The following is a 17,015-nucleotide window of genomic DNA, read 5'->3' as shown; positions in this document are numbered from 1 at the left end:
GTCTTTTTCGGGTTTATGGTTCCTCAATTCTACCCACAAAGATTCTGTGCCTTCTGACCCTATATTCTTGTTATTGATTTAATTTCATTTTTTAATAACAAGGATACCCTGCGCTCCCTGCCCATACCGTCAGAGGCTGACAGATTCTTTGATAGAACCTTTTAAAAATCATTAATTTTTTTGACTATTCTGGGAATAGCAGGTTTTGATTTCAAGTTTGTGACCACAGTGTGGCATGATAACGTCTGTACCTGACATTACACCTTTACTATACTCCTTAAAACTTCTCTACCTGAACAAGTCTTTGTCATCTGACCTTATAATATTTTATATGGCTTGTCATACTTCGTTTTTTAGTGCTCCTGTGAAGCACATTTTGGGATGTTTCATTGTCATAAAGACGCACATAAACTGTATAATATATTATATAGTCTAATTTTCAAATGAACTAGTCAGTATGTTGCTTGCAACCATTATGTGTGAATAATAACTGTTTGGAAAGACAATAGATCCCTTTTTATTTTTGTGATTTGTTTACAGGCTGATCGCTTTTTACATACTCGATTTAAAGCAATGGAAAAGGATTCAATGAATTCATCCCACCCTCTCTCGACTCCAGTTAAAACTGCCGAACAAATTGAGGAAATGTTTGATTCAATTTCATATGAAAAGGTACATGTGTAAAGACCATATTTTAAAAATATTTATGTTGCACATAAATGTGGGTTTGCCTACTAATGACAATAGTAGTTCTAATTCTGTGACTGTCCCCCATGTACCCATGCATGTGTACATGTATAACACCCTATTGTGGCTGGGTATTCAATGGAAATGGAAGCAAAGCTTCTCCAAAGGCAGGAGAAATTATTAAAAGAAAATTCATAATGTCGTCACCAACTTTCAGTTGTCCACATATTCAGATGAGTGCTTGAATTAACCTCAAATAAGTAACCTCACCTCGCCATGTGTTTCTGATGTGGTCCTCACATCCTTGTTCCAGCTATTTAGAGGGGTAGCCCTACCATTTGACCTGGATTCTTTCCCATCTGTGTCCAGATATCCAAGGAACTACTACCTAATAGCAGGATGTCAAAGCTCCACAAGCAGCACAAAGCAGCTTCAACCACTCTCTCGACGCTGAAAAGTAAGCTCTATCAGCCTGTGGTTATGCTCTCTGGATGTGGGGAATTGGTTCAGTTTCATCTGAAGTGTTGAAGAACTGTATTCCAAATTGGGCAAACAAAAAAATCCAAATAGTTAAGTAGATTTGGAAAATCTTAAATATGAGGTTTTCTTGTGGCATTAATCTGAGCAGCTAAAAATAAAAGCAATCTGTCCTTGTTAATCTTTATCTCTTTCATCTCTGTTCTCCCTGCCTTTCAAAATTTTCCTTTTTAAAGTACTTTATCCTTGAAGTTTTGGCCTGAACAGTGCACCTGAAACTATTAATTAGGTGTTTGTCACCTTGCACTAACATTTCCAATAATCATAACCAAACACTAACCTCCTGGGTTCATTGCATGGGATTAAACACAAATCACTGTTGTGTGCACTCAGACAAATAGGATTTTATTCAGACCAATCAGTTCAGTCTGGCAGCTGGCACTCTGTTCAGCAATACAGCAATTTTAAACTTCTTTTTCTGATTTTCAAATTCCTTTGTATTATTGACAGCCTTAATCTTTGTACACTCCTCATCTCAATATCCCATTCAGTTTTGCATCTCTGCTTGTAGCCTTTGGCTTAGTCAGTAGCAGTTCTTTAGTCTTTGAGAAAGAGGGTTGTGAGGTTAAGCCCAATACCAGGGTTACTTCATACAATGCACATTTTCTTGCTTGACACTGAAGTGTCGTATTAAGGAGTATTACATTGTCTGATGTATGAAATTGAAACTGAGGCTCTTTCTTTCCATTCAAGTGTAGAAGATCCCAAGTAATATTAAAGAGCAGCTGAGAATCTTCTGATATCCTAGTGAAAGTTTGCACTTGACCATACAATGCAGGATCCTGATGAAGGGCTTTTGCCTGAACTGTCGATTTTCCTACTCCTCGGATACTGCCTAACCTGCTGTGCTTTTCCACTCTAATTTAGACTCTGGTTTCCAGCATCTGCAGTCCACACTTTTGGCATAAAACACAGGAGCCATGCAGCCCATTGAGTGCTTTGCCATTCAATGTGATTGTGGCTGCTTGGGACCGGATAATCCTCAATTCTACTTTCTTGTCTTCTCCCCTTACCTCAGTGGGTTGAGGAGTGGCAGGTGGAGTTTAATTTGGATAAGTGAAAGGTATTGCATTTTGATAAAACAAACAAGGGCAGGACTTATACGATTAATGGCAGCGCTCTGGGTAGTGTTGTAGAACAGAGAGACCAAGGGGTTCAGGTACATAATTCTTTGAAATTTGCATCACAGGTAGAGAGAGTGTTTAAGAAGGTGTTTAGCACACTTGCCTTCATTGCTCAGACCTTTGAATATAGGAGTTGGGACGTCATGTTGAAGATGTACAGGACGTTGGTAAGACCTGTTCTGGAGTACTATGTGTAGTTCTGGTTGCCCTCTATAGGAAGAATATATTAAACTGGAGAGGCTTCAGAAAAGGTTTACCAGGATGTTGCTAGGAATGTAGCGTTTGATTCATAAGGAGAAGCTAGATAAGCTGGAACCTTTTTCACTGGAGCGTAGGAGGTTGAGGGGTGGCCTTATAGAGGTTTATAAAATCATGAGGGGTATAGATAAGGTGAATAGCAAAGGTCTTATCCCTAAGATGGGGAGCTCAAAACTAAGGGGCATATTTTTAAGTTAAGAGAAAAAAAATTTAAAAAGGGCATGAAGAACAACATTTTTTGCACAGAGTGATTAGTATGTGGAATAAACTGCAAGATGAAGTGATGGATGCAGGTACAGTTACAACATTTAAAAGACATTTGGATAAATACATGAATAGGAAAGGTTCAGAGAGAAATGGGCCAAATACAGAAGGGTGGGACTAGTTTAGTTTCGGAACATGGTCAGCATGGACTGGTTGGACCAAAGGGTCTGTTTTCAAGCTGTATGACTTTATGACTCTGGATTCCTTTACTGATAAATAAAGCCTACCTCAGCCTTGAATATAATTAAGAACCCAATTTTGACAACCCTATACTATAAAGGATTCCACAAATTCACAGCTCTCTGAGAGAAAAAATCCTCCTTGAATTGGACACAAATAAGTAACCTCACCTTGATGTGTGACCCCTTACTCTGAGATTATGCCCTCTGGTCTTAGATTCTCCCTCAAGGGAAAAGACCTCTCTGCATTTGCCCAGTCAAGTCCGCATGTTTCAATGAGGTCACCTCTCATTCTTTTAACTCCAGTGCGTACAAGGGCACAAAGTACTCAACCTCTCCTCGTAAGACAGTTGCTCCATATGTGGGATCAACCTGCTGAATCTTCTCTAGACTTCCTCCAATGTCAGTATCCCTTTCCATAAATAAAAGGACCAAAACTGTTCACAGTACTCCAGCTGTGGTCTGTCTAGCGCTTTGTATAGATTCAGTCAAACTTTCCAAAAGACAACCTCGCCATTCATCTACAATTTGGACTTTAATGAAGATTCCCACATTTGAACTTTCTTGGCTTGAAGTATTTATTGCTAGATCTGTCTCCAAAGTTAAAGTAATCCTTAAAATGCAGTACTTGAAATACATTGACACCTAAACAACATGTATGATTAGTCTAACATCAATTGTGAATCCTGTTGCACTAGTTACTGGCTCAATGTGTTACTGTAGTGACTACATTCAACTGAGGTCAACCTTTGGAATACATCATCATGTGTGAGTTTATTTAAAATGAGATGTTTGGCCTGAATGCCTCTCAGGCTAACTGGGATAACTGGTCAAAAAGCAGAGTAAATGTTTACTGATCGCTCACACACATGGTCTCGGACAATGATTATTTAACAAATGTAGGCCCTTCATATTTGCATACAGCCAAAGAAATTATGTATTGGCATCAATTGTTAAATTGTAATTTGATATATTTATAAATTATTACATCTCTCCAATTAATCTGGTACAGAATTTGCTTGTTTGAGTAAACCTTTTCAAACCATGTGAAGTGTCTTTGGGCTTAGATTACAACCTTAGGCACACAGTTTGAAGTCACTGCCATCTATTCGGGTAGAGCTTTAAAAATTTTATATTAATAACAGTTGAAGTATTAGCTTTGCTTTTCACCATTAATGAGTGCAAAAGCTCTATTCTGTTTAAGGTTATGTATAGTGACCGACCTTTTAATTCCCCAGAACTGCTGCAGTGCTGGTAAGTGAGAAAGGTGAAATCCCCGTCTGATGGAATTGAAAGGTCAGCAGGATGCCTGCCTGCTTTAGTGAGGAAATGTGATCTCTTGTTTCTTTCTTTCTCTTCCCACTGTGGGTATCCTGACAAGTTCAGATCACCTTATTCATAAATACTGGCAATAGGAGAGTTGTAGAAAATAAAATAAAATATATTTTTATTTCCTACTTCTCCCTCCAATTTTCTTTCTACTTGCTAATCATTTTTTCTGGGTGCAGTCAGTTGCCCTTAAGGTATGTTTCCCGATGAGTCTTGATACACATTTTCTTGGTGACTTTGACATGTCCTTACACATTCACCTTCCAGAATGGGGCATTGAATAGTACTTTTCAATTAATTATATATTGATGTAGCCTTTCAAATCCTACATTTAATGTAGAACTCTATAAACCTTATAATTTAAAAGCAAGTGTGGTTATTGGACAATAATACCCTTTTGTTGCGTATTTCTCCCATAAATGTATAAAGTAGTTGCAATTAATTCTGAGCAACTCTGACTTTATTCCTACAGCTCATGGAAATGCTATTTAGCAATTTCTTCACCAACAATATATTAGTTGGGTATTTTTAACATACAAATTGTACTTTTACAGCAGCGTATGAAAATACAGCAAATCTAACTATGTCTGCATAGTCCCTCCCTCTTGTAATTTTAGCATTTCTCATCCAGTGCATGATATGAAGGCAGACGGAGCCTCTGTTAAATGTCTCATTTTCTGATAATGCATCAAAGTGCTAGGCTAGATTCTGTACTCGAGTTTGTGGAGTGTGACTTCTGTCCAATGTTACAGTGATCATGAAGATGAATAACTCGCTGAAAACAGATTAATTTTCCAGTTGGTGAATGGACAAATTGCAGGACAAGATTTCATATTTTATTGTAGCTAGCAAACTAAAATCCAATGCAACTGAAACATGCTTTAAGAAGCTTTTTACTTTATGCCACATTTCTGCATTTGTGTAGCAATATAAGATTAAGTCCCCAATTTTTTCTATGCTTTAGAAATCCATGACTAAATGGTAACTTTGCAGAAGGTTCACTTCTCCCTGATATACTGGGCCAAATCAAGAGTCTTTCAAATATCATCAGAACATTCCAGAATTAACTTCACTAGCAAGACCCACAATGGCTTAGCCATATTCCAGAAATATTCAGAAGTATCCATCTGTTCCTTTACTGTCAAAACAAAATTTGCTTTTCCCAGCATTCTGCATAGACATTAGCCCAATAAAAGTTAATCCTGTTCTTTGCAATAAGAGCTGCTATCTCTCAACAAGTAGCAATTCCTTTGTTTGAGTATCTCTCTCTTATTTTCTCTTTCTTACTCTGCATCTCTCTCTCTCTCTCACTACAATGCAGCTGCCCCTTTTTCTATGTTAAGATGTAAAATCTCTCACTTGGTGTTGCATTTTCTTGAGGATAGAAGCATTAACCTTTTAGATCATGTGGGCCTGTCTTCAGGTAGACTTTTATTGTTGGACCAGTATCCCTAGTAACCATCTTTTAAAGGAATAATTTTAAAAACACAAGCAAGGTCTTGTAAAGCCCTGCATTAGTTATGCTAAAGAGGACATTTAAGCTAATGACAACTACTAATGACTACGAAGTCAATACTTTCCAACTAAATCCATTTTGAGATTTGAAAATGGCCATGACTCCTCAGGCAATGGGGTGAGGTGGAGAGAACCAGTGAGAATAGAGAGAGGAGGGTTCACAATTGCTATCTTGAAACTTGTGACCCTAAAATTTCAACTCATGACCACATTGGCGTCCTGACCTCCACTTTGGGAAGTGCTGCAGTGAGATCTGACTCTGTACATTTGAAAATACAGAAGTAAGTTAAAGAAATAGCAAATGCCTTTACCGTAGCTTTCATTCATATGTGCAAAGAACAAAATGTGTGAAATGACTGCAGAAGATAAATGTGACTGTCCCGGTCCATAAAAGGAGGCCAGAATAAACTCAGAAATTATAATCCAGCTAGGAATTCATTCCCTCTGTTGGTTAGCTCAGTTGGCTGGATAGCTGGCTCTTAATGCAGAGTGATACCAACAGCTTCGGTTCAGTTCCTGCACTGGCTGAAGTTACCATGAAGGTCTCTCCTTTCACCTGAGTTGTATAGACCGTCATGTTGAACCATCACCACTTTAACGAGAGGGCAGTCCTATCGTTCTGTAGAGCGATGGCAATTTTTTTGAGTTCTGTAATCTTCATTGTAAGGTGAGATGACTAAGGAACTACGGTGGGTGTGACTTACATGCATTTCAAGATGTATTTAATTATATTTGGTAACGATAATGGCGCAGAATATTGACAAGAATTGTACCACATGGATATGAAAATGTTTCGAGGACAGAAAACAAGTTACAGCACTGCACCAACTTATCAAGAATGGCAACTGTGGTGGTTAACAAGAGTCTACATTCCTTATTTATTATGTACATAAGTGATTTGGAAATTGAGGGAAACAATATTTCAATTTTGTGATATCACCACATTTGTGATTTTGTGATAAAAATAGAGTGGAGAACAGCGAGTATTAAGTAATTCATATGAAAGTTAGAATGAGAAAATGAAATAATTATTTAATCATTTAAATTTAAGAAGAAATTAATAATTGTTTTCACTGGTTAGTTGAACAACATTTTTAAGGCACCAATTTAAAAGCATTATCAAATAGATTAGAAGGAGTCTTTTTTATTCTTTCAAGAATTGTGAGCATCACTAGTTGGACCAGCATTCATTACCTGCCCTAATTGTCCTACACAAGTTGGTTGTAAGCTCCCACATCGCTCTATAGTGTAGGTGTCCCCATAGTGCTGCCAGGGAGAGAGTGCCAGGAATTTTACTCAATATCAGTGAAGGAACAACAACATAATTCCAAGTCAAGATGGTGAATGGTTCAGAGGGGAACTTACAGGTAGTGATGTTCCCATGTATCCATTGCTCTTGCTGTTCTAGATGGTCATGGTCATAGGTTTGGAAGGTGCTGTTGAATGAATTGTAGTGAGTTCCTGCGGTGTATCTTGCAGATGGTACACACTGCTTTCTGTCAATACCACTTGTTGCCTTTATCATCTATACATTTAAAGATTTCCTTCTTAAACCATTCAATGACTCGGCCACCACAGCCTCCTCATAGAGAATTCTACAGTCTGACCAACTTTTGAGTGAAGAAATATTTCTTCATCTCACTCCTAAATGGTTTACCCTGAATCCTGACACTCTGTCTCCTGGTTCAAGGTTCCCAGTCAGGAAAAGCCTCTTCCCTGTTTCTTTCTGTCTAGCCCTGATAGAATTTTATGTTGCAATCAGATCTCCTCTCATTCTTCTAAACTTTGATTCGTCTAGGCTTGTTTTCAATAATCTCTCCCAATATGACAATCCTGTCATTTCTGGTATCAGCATAGTAAATCTTTTCTGCACTCCTTGTCTGGTAAGTATATTGTTTCTTAGGTAGGGAGACCAGAACTGCACACAGTATTCCAGATGTAGTCTGAACAAGACCCTGTATAACCTCAGTAAGACATCCCTATTTCTGAACTCAAATTATTTTGCAATGAAAACTAATATACCATTTGCCTTTGTAATTGCTTCCTGCATATGTCTGTCTATTTTCATTTGCGTCGAGAGTGTGGTGCTGAAAAACACAGCAGGTCAGGCAGCATCTGAGGAGCAGGAGAGTCAACATTTTGGGCACAAGCCCTTCATCAGGAGTGGGGCTTTTGCCAGAAACGTCAATTCTCCAGCTCCTCGGAAGCTGTCTGACCTGCTGTGCTTTTCAGCACCACATTCTTGACGCTAATCTCCAGCATCTGCAGTCCTCGCTTTTGCCCTGTATATTTTCATTGACTGCTGTTACTGTACATTACATATAAAAAGTTGATGGACTGAAGACACTGTATATTATAAAGAGAGTGGGACTTTTAGAAGAGCAGACCCATATAATTGAAAATATTCATACATTCAGCTCAGGAGAGAATGGTGATTATCTAAAAAATATAAATAATGCAGACTACAAACAAAGAGAAGGCAAAATAGGTAACTTTTATACCAGAATGTCACATTTTGTGATGTCATGTTGCTGTCTTAAAGCTGCAGGCTGCATAGTCTGGAATATGCACCATAATACAACACCCTGTTTATATCTACTTATATCTACTTATCCTTCTAATGGAAGGCTAATGTTGTGCTCTAATGTCGTAAGGGTTTTCTTTTTTGGGGAGGGGATGTGCTTCTGTTTCTGAACTTATTTGTGAAGTTAAGGTCCATTCCAGCAGTTGTGTTCCATCAGCTATTGACCCAAATGTCTTTGTTGGTGTTGGAGTAGAACGAGAGGGTATGATGAGTGTGGGTGGGATAGAATTAAAGCTTCAATAAGAACATATTTAAAACAATTGGAAACATTTAATTAAGGTGAAGGCAAACCTCAAGGGACGTGTCTTCAACTTGTGAAGTCAAAAAGTACATGACGTCATTGGGATTTTGCTTAACAGCTTGGCCTCCCAACTTAACTGACTGATACATCCAGTCTGCAGTTGGATGAGCAAGTTCCTGCTGCAGGCTAGGAAAAAGGTAAGACTGTAGTTTTGGGCAACTGTCATGAATCTGTGTTTCTACTTTGCCATTCACTCTGAGATCTGGGTTAATGCAATTGATGACTGTCCTTACGTAGAGAAGGATCTAAAACTGTGGCTGGCTGATTTGCATTGCGTAAGAAAGTGGCCCTTAACTCTACAACTCAATTTCAGGAATGATTTTATTATTTTCTTTTCTTGCTGTCAATTGTGACATCATTTTTTAGAGGAGCAGAAACATATATGTCCTCAAGGCCTCTATAATTGAAAATATTTGTACATTCAGAGCAGGAGGAAATGGTGATTACCTAAAAAAATCCAAATAATACAGACTAAAAACAATTTGCATTTCAAAAACGACTTCTGAAATTAACAATCTTCTCTCTTCTCCTTTAGGGGGCTTCCATTCTTTTGATGTTGAAGGACTTTCTTAGTGAAACAGTTTTCCAGCAAGGAATTAAGAGATACTTAAATGAACATAAGTATCGGAATACAAAAAATGAAGACTTGTGGAACAGTATTGCAAAAGTATGTAGCATCATGTTAATACTTATTGTAAATATAGAATCATTATTTTGATCTTCTTAGATACAATAGTAGATATTCACATGAGAGAATAGCCCAGAATTTGCTCCCAAAGTAGTGGTGAATTCAGGGATCCTCCCCATGTTTTAAATTTTACAGCTTGTAGGGGATATTAATAAATTACAAATCAATTAATTTACAAATATAGACAATTGATGCTGCTGATGTTACCCTCGCTAAAATGTTAGGCTGCCTTAATGTCCTTAATGAGTTTTATGGAATTGCTTCATAAACTCACTGCCAAACGTTAGTTTTGTCTCATAACACCTTAAGTATGTTTTAATGAAATGTGTATTTATACCATACTAATCACACTGTATGGCCCAGAAAAAGAAATAATGTAAAATATGGAGTCTCACTCCTGGTAAATTGTTGATGATAAATATTTGATCATTTTTCTGATGGAATTTCTGTTCCATCACTAAGAATGTCTACTTCCATCTCCAAAACTACCCCTAATTGGTATGCTGTTGGCTTATCTTCCACTGGAGTCTTTATCTATGCCTTAGTTATCTTTTCATTTAGTTTTTTCAGGCTGGTTCCCCAGCTTCTAGCCCATATGAATTTGAGCTCATCTAAAACATTTCATCCGGTTTCCTAAGTACCATTCACCCATCCCCACTTTGCTTCCTGACCTACACTGCCTCCTGGTCTATTAATGCCTTTATTTTAAAATTCTCAATAGCACTACCTCCCCATCTATATTACCTCCCACATCCCTGCAAACCCATTTTGTGCCTCCTCTAGTCCAGGTTTCTTATGGATTTCCTGTTTCTACTGCTCTATCGTTCCCTTGTACAATGGCTTGCTGGTGTGCCTTCAGCACTGTAGGCCTGAAGGTCCAGAATTCTCTTCCTACACGTTGGAAATCTATCTACTCCTTCCTTTTTAAGATGGTCCTTGAATCTTATCTCTTCGACTGAGTTTTGGACTGTCTGTTTTAATAACTCTTTTGAAATATTTGATGGCTTGGAGGTGCTAGTGATGGACTGGAGTAGACAAAGTTAAAAATCACACAACATCAAGTGATAGTCCAACAAGTTTATGGGCGGCACAGTGGCAATGGGTGGCACGGTGGTTAGCACTGCTGCCTCATAGCGCCAGAGACCCGGGTTCAATTCCCGCCTCAGGCAACTGACTGTGTGGAGTTTGCACATTCTCCCCGTGTCTGCGTGGGTTTCCTCCGGGTGCTCCGGTTTCCTCCCACAGTCCAAAGATGTGCAGGTCAGGTGAATTGGCCATGCTAAATTGCCCGTAGTGTTAGATGAAGGGGTAAATGTAGGGGAATGGGTCTGGATGGGTTGCTCTTCGGAGGGTCGGTGTGGACTTGTTGGGCTGAAGGGCCTGTTTCCACACTGTAAGTAATCTAATCAAAGTTTATTTGGAAACACTAGTGCTTTCAAATAAACCTGTTGGACTATCACCTGATGTTGTGAAATATTTGATATTAGTTATGAGATGACATGGGTGGTTTAACAATATTAACAAATAAATGTAACTTATTAGATATTTCCAAAATGTTAAAAGTAATGTAGAAAAGGATTTTGTCTTATATCTAATCCTTCTCACTTTCTTAATACGGTATTTCTTTCTTTTTCTTTGTATATTTGATTTGACATATTCATCCTCTTTAATTTACCTTCCTGTTCTTTATTTCTAAAACCATGAATCTTCTTAATTAAGAATAAATGTTGCTGGTCTTGAAGGTTCCAGATCCCCCATTATCATTTTGTATTGTACAAATTACAGGAATAAAATCTTTGGGTGGGGAGAGAAAGTCTTATTGTTGAAACACACCTTAAGATGCCCTGATTCAGTAAATACTGGGCCAGTGTTTAATCTAAATGATTGTAGCTTGGAATTAAACCATGTCTGCATATGACTGCTCATGGTGCTTGCTGCAGAGTTTGGTAAAGTAGAAGGATTTTTTTAACCTCGGAGGTTATAAAGTTGTAAACAGAATTAAAAACTGTCTCTAATGGTTGGTGATGATGAGAAGATAAGTAGGGTATAATAATTAATCTAATTTACAGCATCAAATATTCCAGTACTTTCTCAACAGTGGTGTGAATTAATTACATTTATATGGTCCCTTACAAGCTTCGGCCATGTCAAAAGTTTTCATGTAAAAGTGATAATATTTTGCAGTTGCTGATTGTTAGAGTGGCCACCAGTGTAGCTACCAATATAAGGCCACACAAACCAATTTGCTGATAATAGAGGATTCAATGGCACTTAGGGCGTGAAGGATATCTTCTTTGCTACACCTTGGATGGCGTATTTGAATCTTCATGGACAGACAGAATCTCTCTTTAGTGTCTCACCTGACAGATGACAAACAGATCAACCTCTCTGTCCAGTGCACAAAAATGTGGTACTAGATTAACGTACCAATAACTTGCATGATTCTTGATTAAGAAGGGGTGCAGTGGGATACCGGGACAGGCAGAAAGTGGATTTGAGGCCAACTCCAGATCAGCTTTTCTCTTATTGAATGGCAAAGCAAGGTAAAGGGGCCAAATGGCCTACGCCTGCTTTAAGTTCAAATGTTCATATGACTCTTAGAGTGAGAGGGTATGACACCCATCTATTTTTGACAATCTATCCAATCAAAACTATGAATTCAGTCCAAGGCTTTTGTAGGGTGCCTGAGAATTGTTCTGTTCTTGAATATTCTAATTTCACCCACATTTAGTACTTCAGAAAATAAACACTGTACCAATCATTTGTAAGAGAATTGGAGGAGTGTTATGTTTTGTCATCTGTCTTGCATAAATGCCTTGTGGTTCATGCATTCTATTTATATTTAACATTAATTGAATATTGAAGAGTATAAGACTGCCTTAAGACGGTTGTCTAATAAAAGTTCAACTGTTAACCAGCTCAGCAGATCCAGATAAATTGTTTGAGTTTAAAGTGCATTTCTCCCCTCAATGTCTTTCTGCTTTACACCATGTGACACCCCCTTTAATATAAAATCAATGGAAAAATTGCAAATGAAAACAATAGAATTTCCTGCATTCCAATTTGCTTGTATATTTAATTAAACTAGCCACCACTGCAGTGACAGAAAAAAAATTACAATTGCTCAGTACTCCTTGGATAATGGATTTGCCTGGTTACCCTGCCACTCCCTAGCACTCTTCAACAAATCCTGCTGGAAATGCATTTGGGTTTCTGTCACATAACAAAAGTATTGAGACTTCCATCTGAGGGAAATAGTCTGCTGATGTTGACTGTTGACCCTCATAATGACTGGTAGTTTGAATGCACTGGTGGGTCCATCAATATAGTCAATGTCTTGTAGCAGGTGACTGATAAGGGACAAAAATGGAGAAAATAGAGTCCAAATGAACATGGGTCTTGCCTCCCAGTTTGCCTTGCTCATTGGGGTCCATAGGGCTAGGATGATCAGTGCAAACCATATAAGGAGCTTTTGTGAATTAGTTATGGTCTGTACAGAAGCTAATGAATGGAAGTGGATACCACACAAATGCTGTTACTCTTAAATACTTGTAAAACAGTTTGAACAGAGGCCTTTTTAATTTATAATTCATTCACAAAAGTAGTGAGCACATCAGTGAGAATGCACTGTGATGCCATGATGTTACTAAATTAAGATTTATTTAGCATTATTGTACATTCTCAACAGTAAAACTCTTGTTAAATTAACATTATCCAAACGGTACTGTTTTCAAGATATCCAAAATATAGAAATTGAGGGCTCCAATTTTGTTCATTTAACTTGTCAAGTTAGTTAGTGCTTTTTATATATGTTTCTCAAATTACAGCTATTTCACCTGTAACTGAGATTAGTGCAAGTAATAAGTTAAATTAGTAAAGGCGTCTCTCTCAGTATTGATACTGTATTCTGCCTCTAAATAACTAATCTTTCACCAAGTGATCTCATTGTGCCGTAGTCTCATCTCTCAGTACATTGTATTTATTTATTCCACAGGTAAAAAATGTAGATTTCAATGTGAAAGAAATGATGAAAACTTGGACGCTCCAGACAGGGTTCCCTGTGGTCACTGTTAAATTAGACACAACTGCTAATAAAATCCACCTCAGTCAAGAACATTTTCTCAGGATCTCCATTTCACAGGATCCATCATCCTCACCCAATTCCAGGTACAGCTGGCGTAATTCCTAAAAATAATTTTATCGTGATAACCGAACATTCAAAGTCTCCTGCCCATGAGATCCTCATTAGTTTGTGTAAGAAATTTTATTCAGCATGATTCTAATTCCATTGTTGGTCTAAATTGACCGAACAGACCACTCAACAGAGTGTTTTCTTTGTCAGTGTTTTGTAAAAAGGATCTCTCCACTCTCAATATCATTAACACAACAAAGTAAATCACGTCTGCAAAGACAGATTGATGTGCTTACTCCTCTTCCTCATGACTGTCAATCTGGAAGGTTAGAAAAGGAAGGTTGGCAGCAGAATGAATAATGCACTGCAACCATTCTGTGAAACTCCTGCTCTTGGGTTTGAATGTGATCAGATTAACCAAATCAATGGCGCTTAGTTGGTTGTAGATTAACTAAGTAAAATTGATCATTGATGAGCTATGCAAAAAGACCTTCCCTCCAGACCAGGCAACATCCTTGTAAATCTCCTCTGCACCTTTTCCAATGCTTCTACATCCTTCCCAAAATATGGCGACCAGAACTGTACACAATATTTCAAGTGTGGCCACACTAACATTTTGTATAGTTGCAGCATAATATTGCGGCTCCTGAACTCAATCCCTGTACTAATGAAACCTAACATACTGTATGTCTTCTTAAAAGCACTATCAACCTGGGTGGAAAGTTTCAAGGATCTATGTACATGGACTCCAAGGTCCCTCTGCACATCCACACTACCAAGAATCTTTCCATTGACCCTTCCTGTTATTCTTCCCAAAGTGTATCACCTGATATTTAGCTGCATTTGCCACCTCTCAGCCCAATCCTGCAGTTTATCTATAAGACCATAAGACATAGGAGCGGAAGTAAGGCCATTCGGCCCATCGAGTCCACTCCGCCATTCAATCATGGCTGATGGGCATTTCAACTGCACTTACCCACATTCTCTCCGTAGCCCTTAATTCCTTGTGACATCAAGAATTTATCAATTTCTGTCTTGAAGACATTTAGCGTCCCAGCCTCCACTGCACTCTGTGGCAATGAATTCCACAGGCCCACCACTCTCTGGCTGAAGAAATATCTCCGCATTTCTGTTCTGAATTTACCCCTCTAATTCTAAGGCTGTGTCCACGGGTCCAAGTCTCCTTGCCTAACGAAACAATTTCCTAGTGTTCACCCTCTCCAAGCCATGTATTATCTTGTAAGTTTCTATTAGATCTCCCCTTAATCTTCTAAACTCCAATGAGTACAATCCCAGGAACCTCAGCCGTTCCTCATATGTTAGACCTACCATCCCAGGGATCATCCGTGTGAATCTCCGCTGGACACGCTCCAGTGCCAGTATGTCCTTTCTGAGGTGTGGGGACCAAAACTGGACACAGTACTCCAAATGGGGTCTAACCAGAGCTTTATAAAGTCTCAGTAGCACAACAGTGCTTTTATATTCCAAACCTCTTGAGATAATTGACAACATTGCATTCGCTTTCTTAATCACGGACTCAACCTGCATGTTTACCTTTAGAGAATCCTCAACTAGCACTCCCAGATCTCTCTGTACTTTGGCTTTACGAATTTTCTCACCGTTTAGAAAGTAATCCATGCTTCTATTCTTTTTTCCAAAGTGCAAGACCTCGCATTTGCTCACATTGAATTCCATCAGCCATTTCCTGGACCTCTCCTCCAAACTGTCTAGATCCTTCTGCAGCCTCCCCACTTCCTCAGTGCTACCTGCCTGTCCACCTAACTTCGTATCATCGGCAAACTTCACTAGAATGCCCCCAGTCCCTTCATCCAGATCATTAATATATAACGTGAATAGCTGCAGCCCCAACACTGAACCCTGCGGGACACCGCTTGTCACCGGCTGCCATTCCGAAAAACAACCTTTTATCCCAACTCTCTGCCTTCTGTCAGACAGCCAATCCTCAATCCATACCAGTAGCTCACCTCGAACACCATGGGCCCTCACCTTGCTCAGCACCCTCCCGTGTGGCACCTTATCAAAGGCCTTTTGGAAGTCTAGATAGACCACATCCACTGGGTTTCCCTGGTCTAACCTACTTGTCACCTCTTCAAAGAACTAAGTCCCCCTACAATCTGTAACATTCTTCTAAACTGTCCACTACTCCACCGACTTTAGTGTCATCTGCAAATTTACTAACCCATCCATCTATGCGTGCGTCTAAGTCATTTATAAAAATGACAAACAGCTGTGGTCCCGAAACAGATCCTTGTGCCACACCACCAGTAACCAGACCATCACCACCTTGTCTCCTGCCATTAAACAGATATACACAGAAACACACACGCGCAAAACCCTCCACCACCATCCTGTCTCCTGCCATTAAACTGATATACACAGTTTAACATGAGCACAAAGAGAAAAGCTACCAGGAGCTGCAGACTAATAATGCAGGGCATTCAGAAACCTAGGAGAAAGTGGAGGTCGAGAGTGTAGTGCTGGAAAAGCACAGCAGGTCAGACAGCATCTGAGGAGCAGGAGAATTGGCATTTTGGGCATAAGCCCTTCATCAGGAATGAGGCTTGTGGGTGGGCGGGGCTGAGAGATAAATGGGAGGGGGGCTGGGGTTGGGAGGAAGGTTGCTGAGAATGCGATAGGTGGATGAAGGTGAAGGAGAAGGTGATAGGTCGATGCGGAGGGTGGAGCGGATAGGTGGGAAAGGTGATGGACAGGTCAGGAGTGCTGGGTTGGAGGTTTGGGACTGAGATAATGTGGGGGGAAGGGAACTGAGGAAACTGATGAAATCTACATTGATCCCGTATGGTTGCAAGGTCCCAAGGCGGAAGATGAGGCATTCTTCCTCCAGGCATCAGGTGGTAAGGGTTTGGCGATGGCAGATGCCCAGGACCTCCATATCCTTGGCAGAGTGAGAAGGACAGTTGAAGTGTTCAGCCATGGGGAGGTGGGGTTGATTGGTGTGGGTGTCCCCAGAGATATTCTCTGAAATGATCCACAAGTTGCTATCCTGTCTCCCAGACGTAGAAGAGATCACATCGGGTGCAACAGATATAGTAGATGACATTGGTGGAGGTACAGGTAAATTTCTGTCAGATGTGGAAGGATCCTTTGAGGCGTTGCACGGAGGTGAGGGGGGAGGTGTGGGTGCAGCTTTTGCATTTCCTGTGGTGGCAGGGGAAGGTGCCGGGAGTGGGGTGTGGGTTGGTGGAGGGCATGGATCTGATGAGGGAGTTGGGAAGGGAATGGTCTCTCCAGAATGCTGGTAGGGGTGGCGAGGGAAATATATCTGTGGAGGTGGGGTCCGTTTGTAGGTGGTGGAAGTGGCAGAGGATGTTACGATGTATATGGAGGTTGGTGGGGTGGAAGGTGAGGACCAGAAGGGTTCTGTCCTTGTTGCGT

At 39.7% G+C, this 17,015-nt stretch overlaps 1 protein-coding gene across 2 annotated transcripts in view; it reads left to right on the top strand.

Annotated features, from left to right (window-relative positions):
- Positions 1-17,015, top strand: part of LOC122559783 (leucyl-cystinyl aminopeptidase-like) — a 119,927-nt gene that overhangs the window by 73,935 nt on the left and 28,977 nt on the right. For both annotated transcript variants that reach the window (XM_087998988.1, XM_043709814.2), the window contains exons 8-10: positions 541-672; positions 9,314-9,445; positions 13,461-13,633. In XM_087998988.1, coding sequence (XP_087855114.1) covers positions 541-672; positions 9,314-9,445; positions 13,461-13,633 — 437 coding nt within the window. The remainder of the gene's footprint in view (positions 1-540; positions 673-9,313; positions 9,446-13,460; positions 13,634-17,015) is intronic.

Source organism: Chiloscyllium plagiosum, unplaced genomic scaffold (assembly GCF_037043375.1).
Source record: "Chiloscyllium plagiosum isolate Xiang-an unplaced genomic scaffold, Cpla_swu_hap1 HiC_scaffold_2, whole genome shotgun sequence".
Taxonomy (NCBI): Eukaryota; Metazoa; Chordata; class Chondrichthyes; order Orectolobiformes; family Hemiscylliidae; genus Chiloscyllium; species Chiloscyllium plagiosum.
Note: the sequence above shows the minus strand (reverse complement) of the source record. Positions and strands in the feature narration are given on the sequence as shown.